The 12390-nt window shown below is 50.8% G+C and overlaps 1 protein-coding gene across 1 annotated transcript in view; it reads left to right on the top strand.

Annotated features, from left to right (window-relative positions):
• Window positions 1-12390, top strand: part of LOC147105508 (uncharacterized) — a 187788-nt gene that overhangs the window by 124209 nt on the left and 51189 nt on the right. The window contains exons 8-9 of the mRNA XM_086009944.1: window positions 4437-4558; window positions 8057-8769. Of these exons, the coding sequence (XP_085866070.1) occupies window positions 4437-4558; window positions 8057-8769 (835 nt within the window). The remainder of the gene's footprint in view (window positions 1-4436; window positions 4559-8056; window positions 8770-12390) is intronic.

Genomic DNA, 12390 nt, shown 5'->3' with positions numbered 1-12390 from the left:
ATTTTCCCCTTCCTGATTAATCCCTTTGTCCTCTTTTGCTGTATCCTGTACTGCCCCCAATCTTCCGGTCTGGTGCTTTTTTTTGCCAGTTGATATGCCCTTTTTTTTGATTTTATGCTGTCCCTAATTTCCCTCGTTATCCACGGTTGAGTCACCTTTTTAGGTTTATTTTTATGCCAAACCGGTATAAACATGTTCTGGAATTCTTCCATTCTATCTTTGAATGCTTGCCATTGTCTATCCACTGTCAATCCCCCCAGAAACACCACCCAATCAATCTTACCCAATTCCCGTCTCATACCCTCGTAATTCCCTTTATTTAAGGATGAACGCCTTGCTTTCAGGCAGTGTGCACCATAGCAGTTCCTTCCCCAGTTGCTTTCTGGATCAAGCACCTCTGTCTGAACATAACTTTTACCATCGGTGTGCTCATCGTGAGAGAAAGTGTGATATTCTGGGCAAGTATTTTGAGAAGACAGAAAGCAGCCTCGCGCGGTCTTCAGGTGTGGAAATACATGACAATGTGGTAATCGCTGCGGCCTTGGTTCACTGGCACGACATTCAATGACTGTAGTGTAGGAAAAAAGGAGGTAGAACTCGCTACCACAGGAAGTGGTTGAGGCAAATAGCTTAGATGCTTTCAATAGGAAACTAGACGAGTACATGAGAGAAAAGGGAATAGAAAGATATGCTGAAAGGCTGAGATCAGGTAGATGGAATGGGAGGAGACTCATTTGGAGCATAAACCCTAGCACAGGCTAGTTAGGCCGAATGGCCTGTTTCTGTGCTGCATATTCAATGTAATTCTAGGAAGGCTGTAATCTAACTGACATCAGAAAAGAAGAACGCAATTTCCACCAGGAGGTTTAATAGCTCCAATAGCCGACTCCTGAATCTGGGCTGGATACTTACAGGCTGGGTTAGGCCTCCCTTCCACAGCACACATCCACAGTTTCTGACAAATGTTAAATTCAGCTCTGGTGTATTAATAGTTATTTCTATAATTATACCACAGGAACATTCATAGTATTAAAGCTTGTAATCAAATGGTAACCATCCTCTGCATTGCTAAGTATTGCTGACTCGTTGTTAAATACTATGTGCATTGTAACATCCCTTGGGGTAGATTGTTAACCTGCTTCCAGATGTAAAACTGATGATGAGGATCAACCGCCTGTCACAGAAACAGCTCCATTTTCATTTCCTTTGATACGGGGGGGGGGGGTCGCTATAATGGGGGGGTCACTATAACGGGGGGGGTCACTATAACGGGGGGGTCACTATAACGGGGGGGGTCACTATAACGGGGGGGTCGCTATAACAGGGGGGCGCTATAATGGGGGGGTCACTATAACGGGGGGTCTATAATGGGGGGGTCACTATAATGGGGGGGTCACTATAATGGGGGGGTCGCTATAACGGGGGGGTCACTATAACGGGGGGGGCCGCTATAACGGGGGGTCGCTATAATGGGGGGGTCGCTATAATGGGGGGGTCGCTATAATGGGGGGGTCGCTATAATGGGGGGGTCGCTATAATGGGGGGGTCGCTATAATGGGGGGGCGCTATAACGGGGGGTCGCTATAATGGGGGGGTCGCTATAACGGGGGGGTCACTATAATGGGGGGTCGCTATAACGGGGGGGTCGCTATAATGGGGGGGTCGCTATAATGGGGGGGTCGCTATAATGGGGGGTCACTATAACGGGGGGGTCGCTATAATGGGGGGGTCGCTATAATGGGGGGGTCGCTATAACGGGGGGGCTATAACGGGGGGGTCGCTATAATGGGGGGGTCGCTATAACGGGGGGTCGCTATAATGGGGGGGTCGCTATAATGGGGGGGTCGCTATAACGGGGGGGCTATAACGGGGGGGTCGCTATAACGGGGGGGTCGCTATAATGGGGGGGTCACTATAACGGGGGGGTCGCTATAATGGGGGGTCGCTATAATGGGGGGGTCGCTATAACGGGGGGGCGCTATAACGGGGGGGTCACTATAACGGGGGGGTCACTACGGGGGGGTCGCTATAATGCGGGGGTCGCTATAATGGGGGGGTCGCTATAATGGGGGGGTCACTATAACGGGGGGGTCGCTATAATGGGGGGTCGCTATAACGGGGGGGTCGCTATAATGGGGGGGTCGCTATAACGGGGGGGTCACTATAACGGGGGGGTCGCTATAACGGGGGGGTCACTATAACGGGGGGGTCGCTATAACGGGGGGGTCGCTATAATGCGGGGGTCGCTATAATGGGGGGGTCGCTATAATGGGGGGGTCACTATAACGGGGGGGTCGCTATAATGGGGGGTCGCTATAACGGGGGGGTCGCTATAATGGGGGGGTCGCTATAACGGGGGGGTCACTATAACGGGGGGGTCGCTATAACGGGGGGGTCGCTATAATGGGGGGGTCGCTATAACGGGGGGGTCGCTATAATGGGGGGGTCGCTATAATGGGGGGGTCGCTATAATGGGGGGGCGCTATAACGGGGGGTCACTATAACGGGGGGGTCGCTATAATGGGGGGGTCGCTATAATGGGGGGGCGCTATAACGGGGGGGTCGTTATAACGGGGCGGCGCTATAATGGGGGGGTCGCTATAATGGGGGGGTCGCTATAATGGGGGGGTCACTATAACGGGGGGGTCGCTATAATGGGGGGTCGCTATAATGGGGGGTCGCTATAATGGGGGGGTCGTTATAATGGGGGGGTCACTATAACGGGGGGGTCGCTATAATGGGGGGTCGCTATAATGGGGGGGTCGCTATAATGGGGGGGTCACTATAACGGGGGGGACACTATAACGGGGGGTCACTATAACGGGGGGGTCGCTATAACGGGGGGGTCGCTATAACGGGGGGGTCACTATAACGGGGGGGGTCGCTATAACGGGGGGGTCGCTATAACGGGGGGGTCGCTATAATGGGGGGGTCGCTATAATGGGGGGTCGCTATAACGGGGGGGTCACTATAACGGGGGGTCGCTATAATGGGGGGGTCGCTATAATGGGGGGGTCACTATAACGGGGGGGTCACTATAACGGGGGGTCACTATAACGGGGGGGTCGCTATAATGGGGGGGTCGCTATAATGGGGGGGTCGCTATAATGGGGGCGCTATAATGGGGGGGTCGCTATAATGGGGGGGTCGCTATAACGGGGGGGTCGCTATAACGGGGGGGTCGCTATAACGGGGGGGTCGCTATAACGGGGGGGGTCGCTATAATGGGGGGGCGCTATAACGGGGGGGTCACTATAACGGGGGGGTCACTATAACGGGGGGGTCGCTATAACGGGGGGGTCGCTATAACGGGGGGGTCGCTATAATGGGGGGGCGCTATAACGGGGGGGTCACTATAACGGGGGGGTCGCTATAATGGGGGGGTCGCTATAACGGGGGGGGTCGCTATAACGGGGGGGTCGCTATAACGGGGGGGTCGCTATAATGGGGGGGTCGCTATAATGGGGGGGCGCTATAACGGGGGGTCACTATAACGGGGGGGTCGCTATAATGGGGGGGTCGCTATAACGGGGGGGTCGCTATAATGGGGGGTCGCTATAATGGGGGGGTCGCTATAATGGGGGGCGCTATAACGGGGGGGTCACTATAACGGGGGCGTCGCTATAATGGGGGGGTCGCTATAACGGGGGGGTCGCTATAATGGGGGGGCGCTATAATGGGGGGTCGCTATAATGGGGGGTCGCTATAACGGGGGGGTCGCTATAATGGGGGGGCGCTATAACGGGGGTCGCTATAATGGGGGGGTCGCTATAACGGGGGGGTCACTATAACGGGGGGTCGCTATAATGGGGGGGTCGCTATAGCGGGGAGGGGGTTTCTATAACGGGGGGGTCGCTATAATGGGGGGTCGCTATAACGGGGGGTCGCTATAACGGGGGGGTCGCTATAACGGGGGGGGTCACTATAACAGGGGGTCGCTATAATGGGGGGGTCGCTATAGCGGGGAGGGGGTTTCTATAACCGGGGGGTCGCTATAACGGGGGGGTCGCTATAACGGGGGGGTCACTATAACGGGGGGTCGCTATAGCGGGGGGGTCGCTATAGCGGGGAGGGGGTTTCTATAACGGGGGGTTTCTATAACGGGGGGGTTTCTATAATGGGGGTTTTCTATAACGGCGTGCTGATTCTCTGTGAACGCCAGCTTTAGGCCCGGGCTGGAAGTTGAAATCTCCCCCCACTTCCCCCCGCCGACCCCCCAGACTTATATGCTTTGCTTAGAAACAGTCCCATTCTATGTTTCAATAAAATTGTGCACTGCTGCGCTCAAAGGGTTCTGCAACAACCAGCCTTGCCCATTGATACTGCCAACACCACAATCTGTACTGAGGCTCTGTGTGTAAGGTTCATTACATAGCGTTAAAGCATGTTGTTCCTTTTGTGTTGTGCATTTACGTTATTTCTTATTTACTGGTCAGGAAATGGAGGATCTCCTCTTGGCCAAGATGAAGGAACTTAGTTCTAAAAAAGAGACCAGCATACCTTCCTTACAAGGGGACATTGCGACATTTAAATGCATGCTTGAGGCAGAAGAAAGGAGGTGAGCAATCACTGATAATGCACAAACATTGTGCTGATGGTATTGCCTTAGTCTCATTTTAAAATTTGTTTCTGTCTCTTCCACCACCGGCGTACCGTGGCTGCAGTGTGGACCATCTACAAGATGCACTGCAGCAATTCGCCAAGGCTTCTTCGGCAGCACCTCCCAAACCCGAAACCTCTTCCACCTAGAAGGTGCATGGGAACACCATCATCTCCAAGTTCCCCTCCAAGTGTCAGTTGTGGCTCAGTGGGTAGCACACTCTCCTCTGAGTCAGAAGGTTGTGGGTTCAAGTCCCACTCCAGAGACTCAAGCACATAAATCTAGGCTGACACTCCAGTGCAGTGTTGAGGGAGCACTGCACTGTCAGAGGTGCCGTCTTTCGGATGAGTCATTAAACTGAGGCCTCGTCTGCTCTCTCAGGTGGATGTAAAAGATCCCATGGCACTATTTCGAAGAAGAGCGGGGAGTTATCCCCGGTGTCCTGGCCAATATTTATCCCTCAGTCAACATAACAAAAACAGATTATCTGGTCATTATCACATTGCTGTTTGTGGGAATTGGCTGCCGCGTTTCCCACATTACAACAGTGACTACACTCCAAAAGTACTTCATTGGCTGTAAAGCACTTTGAGACGTCCGGTGGTCATGAAAGGAGCTATATAAATGCAAGTCTTTCTTCTTCCAAGTCATACACCCATCCCGACTTGGAAATATATCGCCGATCCTTCATCGTCGCTGGGTCAAAATCCTGGCACTCCCTCCCTAACAGCACTGTGGGAGCACCTTCACCACACAGACTGCAGCGGTTCAAGAAGGCACCTCACCACCACCTTCTCAAGGGTAATTAGGGAATGGGCAATAAACGCTGGCCTTGCCAGCGACGCCCACATCCCGAGAATGAAAAAAAACACAAGTTCCAATTGAAACCTTTCTTGAGAATGTTGTAAGAGTTTTCTATGCTCCCCAGTGTCTCCAACAGCTATGCAAAGTAGACATCTCTGTTGGGATCCCCTGTTACAGGCAAGGTCTGTTATAATTCCAATGGTGTCACAGTGTACTGCGCCACAACCCTTAGTTATTTGAGTTGCTCTCTTTCTTCCCCCCTCTCTCTTTTTTTACTCTTTCTGATGTCTCATAAGCAAGAGGACACCAGTGGGCCCACAATTGTCACTCTCCCTCACTTTATCTCTGTCTTTGCTTGCTGTCCTTTCCTCTATTTCTGTCTATATCTGCTATTGCTTCTCCTCCCTCTATCTCTTCCTGTGTCTGTTGCCCTCCCTCTATCTCTTCCTGTGTCTGTTGCCCTCCCTCTATCTCTTCCTGTGTCTGTTGCCCTCCCTCTATCTCTTCCTGTGTATGTTGCTCTCCCTCTATCTCCTCCTGTGTCTGTTGCCCTCCCTCTATCTCTTCCTGTGTCTGTTGCTCCTCCCTCTGTCTCTTCCTGTGTCTGTTGCTCCTCCCTCTATCTCTTCCTGTGTCTGTTGCCCTCCCGCTATCTCTTCCTGTGTCTGTTGCTCTCCCTCTATCTCCTCCTGTGTCTGTTGCCCTCCCTCTACCTCTTCCTGTGTCTGTTGCTCCTCCCTCTGTCTCTTCCTGTGTCTGTTGCTCCTCCCTCTATCTCTTCTTGTGTCTGTTGCTCCTCCCTCTATCTCTTCCTGTGTCTGTTGCTCCTCCCTCTATCTCTTCCTGTGTCTGTTGCTCCTCCCTCTATCTCTTCCTGTGTCTGTTGCTCCTCCCTCTATCTCTTCCTGTGTCTGTTGCTCCTCTCTCTATCTCTTCCTGTGTCTGTTGCTCCTCCCTCTATCTCTTCCTGTGTCTGTTGCTCCTCCCTCTATCTCTTCCTGTGTCTTGCTCCTCTCTCTATCTCTTCCTGTTTCTGTTGCTCCTCCCTCTATCTCTTCCTGTGTCTGTTGCTCCTCTCTCTATCTCTTCCTGTGTCTGTTGCTCCTCTCTCTATCTCTTCCTGTTTCTGTTGCTCCTCCCTCTATCTCTTCCTGTGTCTGTTGCTCCTCGCTCTATCTCTTCCTGTGTCTTGCTCCTCCCTCTATCTCTTCCTGTTTCTGTTGCTCCTCCCTCTATCTCTTCCTGTGTCTGTTGCTCCTCCCTCTATCTCTTCCTGTGTCTTGCTCCTCTCTCTATCTCTTCCTGTTTCTGTTGCTCCTCTCTCTATCTCTTCCTGTTTCTGTTGCTCCTCCCTCTATCTCTTCCTGTGTCTGTTGCTCCTCCCTCTATCTTTTCCTGTGTCTGTTGCTCCTCGCTCTATTGCTGCCTTTGCTTGCTGTTCTTCTCCCTTTCTCTTCCCTCTACCACTGCCCAAAGTTGATGCCCAAATGGCAGCCAAGAGACCTTGTGTATGTTAGCCTACTGGCTAAAAACTGTTTCGGTGCTGAATGTTGAAATAACCTGCACGGTGGAGCCTGTTATTAACTGGTTCCTATTGGTGAGTCCAATGGTTGAGAACAGGAAGTGGCTCTCATGTTGAGTGGAATGGTCATTTACTGCCATCCAAACCCATGTGTTTTTGACACACTGCAGGCAGCGCCATGTTTATATCCATCCCCATGGCGGGTAGCGTGCCTGTGGTCAGAAGGAGGCTGGCAAAAGCCTCACATCTTTCTGCTGTACTGCCTCAGTTCATGTCAACGGGAAATCTACTCCTGAAGCAGCACTCATTCATGTGATCAACAGCAAATTGCATTTATATAGCGCTTTAACGCACTAAAACGTCCCAAGGCGCTTCGCATGAGCGTTAAACAGACCAAGGAATTGACACCAAGCCAAAGAAGGTGGTATCAGGACAGGTGACCCAGCAACCAATCTTCCCTCGGATTTCTTTTTGAGCCGCGCGGCCCATTCAATATTCCGCGCATGCGCGGTTTTTCCCTTTAAAAGCCAGTGAGCTGGCTTCGCGGAACTCCCAGAGTGGCCGCACACCTTAAAGGGAACATCGCCTACAACCCTCCCAGATCTCTGCGCTCCTCCAATTCCGGCCTCTTGCGCATCCCCCGGTTTCCTTCACCCCATCGTTGGTGGCCGAGCCTTCTGTTGCCTCGGCCCTAAGCTCTGGAATTCCCTCCTTAAACCTCTCCGCCTCTCTACCTCTCTCTCCTCCTTTAAGACGCTCCTCAAAACCTCCCCCTTTGACCAAGCTTTTGGTCACCTGGCCTAATATCTTATGTGGCTCGGTGTCAAATTATCTCCGATGATGCTCCTGTGAAGCGCCTTGGGACATTTTGCTACGTTAAAAGGTGCTATATAAATACAAGTTGTTGTTGAAAGCTCAGTTTTTTTTTGGTGTACCAGTGCATGGCAGCATGGAGTGTGCCCCCCACCCCCACCCCCACCCCATGGCTCCAAATTCCTTCTGGTGTGGGTCACCATAAAAGTTAGCCTGAGACAAAATAGTATATATATTAATGTAGCAAATGTTAGACGATATTTGAGTACATGTCTATAAATAGAATCAATTACAAATGTGTTCTTTGTTTTGTAAAGGGTGAGAGACAGTTCATTACAGTGCTGCAAGAAGACCGCTCCATGCAAATCCTATTTACCTTCTGCTCGGACAGTATGTGCTCCTATGAACCAGTCTTGCTGTCCACAGGTTCCTGCTTCACTGGGCCCTCCTGTGAACCTACGATCTTGCCCGCCGCCTCCTATTTCACATTCGTCCAAGTCTCTGCACCGAGCATGCCCTGCACCAGCTCCAACCTCCTGGACTCCTGCAATCCCGCTGTGTTGCCCACCATCTTCTGCTTTGACCTCACGCCTTCCTGTATATCAGCCAAGCTGTCAACTACCTTCTTCTTTGCTCTCCTGCCTTTCTACAATTCGGCCGAACTGTTTGTCCTCTTCTCCTTTGCTCTCCTACCTTCCTGTGACCCGGCTGGGCTGCACATCAGCTTCCCCTATGATCCCCTCCTGCCTTCCTGTGTCTCGGCCGAACTGCCCATCAACCTCTCCTCTGCTCTCCTCCTGCCTTCCTGTCAGTCGACTGGCCTGCCCATCAACTTCCCCTCTGGCCTTGTGCTCTTCGAATAACCGACCATGGTGTCCTTCGCCTCCTTCTCTGATCTCATGCCCTCCTACAAACCCCTCAACAAATTGCAAACCTGCGTCAGCTCGGCCAAGCCCTGTGGCTCCAGTAGCATATCCAAAACCTTGTCACCCACCTGAAGTGCCGAGGTTTAGACATGAACAATGTAGGGGTAAGATGATGAAGACTTAATTTTCCGTTACTATGATTGTGAAATAGACTAATATCTGACAAATGTGAAGTCAAAGGTTTTTTTTTCCTGGACTGTCTATTTTCCTCACTTAGTCATTATAGTACACATCTGAGTTGTAACTGATCCTCGGTGATTTATAAGGCTCATCTAATTAACATGGGCCGGTAACATTAGCTGGAATACTAACATGCTGTTTAGGGTGCACCTACTGGCTTGGCCCCAGTGGGAATTCGACCACCATGCCAATGGAAGTGTTGGGTTTGCCCATGGTGCTCTCTGCTCACTTGCCTTCGACCATTAGTGAAACTTTTGATGTTGGGAAAACAGCAGATAGGACGTCAAACTCTTTTCAATGGATTAGATACTTTAAAAGCGCCCTGACAGATTTGCCTCTCTTGTAAAGACTTTAAATTAGAAACTTCTAAAGTTGGCCCTTGGCACCGGTTTACAAGGACACAGCAACTGGTGCAAAGTGTGAAGTGAACCGTGTCATCCATGGGTGAATATCTCCTCTGCGCATGACGGGCGGTGAAGTCAAACGTGCTTATGTGTCCGCCACACAAATCACACCGAGGAAATCTTCCTCGACGGTGGGAGGGGGAGTCTCATCCTCAACGCAAGGAGCCGAGCTGACAGCGGCAGTTACACACCTGGTCCTGTGTTGTCGGAACCCCCAGCTGTGTCGCAGCAACACACCATTTGCAACACGACAGAGTCATTAGGCTTGTTCTCAGTGCATTGTTTCAACATTAAAATACTGTAGGACGCAGGCCGACCAGTTCTCCTGCATTCACCCAGGGCCCTATATACACACTGCGTGAATTATTTCCAGGTGTTTTGTTGCTCAAGGGCATCAAAGGGTTATGGAACCAAGGTAGATGGAGTTAAGATACAGCTCAGCCATGATCTAATTGACTGGTGGAACAGGCTCGAGGGGCTGAATGGCCTCCTCCTGCTCCTGTGTTCCTCCTGCTGAAGAATGAAGCAAAGCAAAAGAACAAGGTAATCACAACCTTCCCCTGGGTAGTGAAAGCCCTCGATTAAAGAGATTGGGCATGTGATAGGCATCAAAAAGAAGAGGTAGTGAGTGAAAAAGCAGAGATAGAGGAAAAAGATAGAGAGAAAGAAGAAAGAAGAAAAGCTGCATAGAATTTACGACACGGAACTAGGCCATTTGGCCCAACCTGTCCGTGTTGGTGTTTACCCTCCGCATGCGGCCTCCTGCCACCCGAAATCCTGCTTCCTTCCCCTGCCGGCCAGGTACTGGATCCCGCTGGATTCGGGCGGGAGACCGAGAAGCTCTGTTTAAAAGGAGGCCTGGGAGTTAAAATCTCCCAGGCTGCGGAGGGCCAGAGGGCTTGCCACTTGCCCCAGGCCCCCCCGCCGCACCGCACTAATCCCACGGTAAAATCGCCCCTCCCCATGGTCGACATGCTCAGACGACACCCCTCCGTCTATAATAAAAGGGTAAACAAGCCAGCGCTCCTGTTACAATGCAGACGGGGGGAGCGTCACAAGAATGCGTCACGTGGTTGTCCACTCATCCTGACAGCAGCCATTTCTGGGCTTCAACTTCTACAGTTTTTAACTTAACTGACAATTTAGAGAATTTTCTACACTCGGTCTGAAGCAAGGCAAGAACCAATCCCACAGAGCTGGGGAGCACAAACTCACTCTACGTTAGGGTTGCCAACTCTGGTTGGACGTATTCCTCGCACCACCTCCGACCTCCAACCGGGGGTCCCGCCCAGTCAAACAGCAACTTTCCCCCAGCACTTAGTAATATTTTTATTACTAAGAAACAAGAGTGTTCAAAGAAAATGAAGAAAACACATCATTTGTTTTAACGCCCCTGTGGTTTATCTCCCGGGTGTTGCTCACAGCTGTGTCCGGGAGATTAACCTCGAATTCCTGGAGACTCCAGGCCAGTCCTGGAGAGTTGGCAACCCCTGCTCTACACACTTATAATACTACACACCCGTTGACTAGATTCATCCTAGTTTCCAATGAATTGAAGTTTGCAACCTTAATGTAAATATTCAAATGAACAAAACATTTATTTTACTTCATGAGCACCACTGAAACATATTATTCCTGTGTGGGAGCACTTCAAGTCAATGCAAGGGTTGCTGTGTGGCTTTTAAAGAAAAAAAATTTTTACATTCTTTTTTGAGTACATATTTTACCCGCACATTGTTAATTGAACACTAGAGGGCAACCACTGATGGGAGTAAGCACACTGCAGCAATTACACTCCAAGGTCTTCTCTTGTGACTGAATATTATATATTTGGCGTGAATGTTTCAGGGTCGATAATAAAAAAAGCAGCTGTTTTGTGTCGCCGCACCAGCTTGAGTGTTTATTAGCACATAACAGACGAGACTCTTTTATTTTTTAATGGTGCTTTCCATTTCCTCCCTTTTCCCTTCCTCATGATCTGCCTCTGCTCCCCGCTGTCCAAAAGTATAATCCATTCCACTGATGTCACCCAGAACCACGGTGGGGTGTGAGGATGGTCTGGGGGGGGTGGGGGGGTGAGGCGGTCCTTTGCTCCAGTCTCTTTCTATAGGAACACAGCTGACCTCCACCTTGCAGATTCCCACAGCGCCACACACATTTTCAAGACCAGGAAACCAGTAGGGATCTTGGCTGTGGACTTGTGCCCCACCAACCCCCTCGATACATGTACATACCGCTCTGCCCCACTGCACCTGTCTAGAAACATAGAAGATAGGAGCAGGAGTAGGCCATTCGGCCCCTCGAGCCTGCTCCGCCATTTAATGAGATCATGGCTGATCATCCAAATTCAGTACCCTGTCCCTGCTTTCTCCCCATATCCCTTGATCCCATTAGCCCTAAGAAATATATCTAACTCCTTCTTGAATATATTTAATGAATTGGCCTCCACTGCCTTCTGTGGTAGAGAATTCCACAGGTTTACCACTCTCTGGGTGAAGAAATTCCTCCTCATCTCTGTCCTAAATGGCTTACCCCTTATCCTTAGACTGTGAACCCTGGTTCTGGACTCCCCGACCTTCGGGAACATCCTTCCTGCATCTAGTCTGTCTAGTCCTGTTAGAATTTTATAAGTTTCAATGAGATCCCCTCTCATTCTTCTAAACTCCAGCGAATACAAGCCCAATCGACCCAATCTCTCCTCCTACGTCATTCCTGCCATCCCAGGTATCAGTCTGGTGAATCTTTGCTGAACTCCCTCCATGGCAAGAACATCCTTCCTCAGATAAGGCGACCAAAACTGCACACAATACTCAAGATGTGGTCTCACCAAGGCCCCGTACAACTGCAGCAAGACATCCTTGCTCCTGTACTCGAATCCTCTCGCTATGAAGGTCAACATACCATTTGCCTTCTTAACCGCCTGCTGCACCTGCATGCTTACCTTCAGCGACTAGTGTACAAGGACACCCAGGTCTCGTTGCACTTCCCTTCTCCCAATCTATTGCCGTTCAGATAATAATCTGCCTTCCTGTTTTTGCCACCAAAGTGGATAACCTCACACTTATCCGCATTATACTGCATCTGCCCAATCACCCAACCTGTCCAAATCATACTGGAGTTTCTCGGCATCCTCCTCACAGC

The sequence above is a fragment of the Somniosus microcephalus genome, chromosome 17, assembly GCF_052327205.1.
Source record: "Somniosus microcephalus isolate GS21.2 chromosome 17, FLI_Smic_1.0, whole genome shotgun sequence".
Classification (NCBI taxonomy): domain Eukaryota; kingdom Metazoa; phylum Chordata; class Chondrichthyes; order Squaliformes; family Somniosidae; genus Somniosus; species Somniosus microcephalus.
Note: the sequence above shows the minus strand (reverse complement) of the source record. Positions and strands in the feature narration are given on the sequence as shown.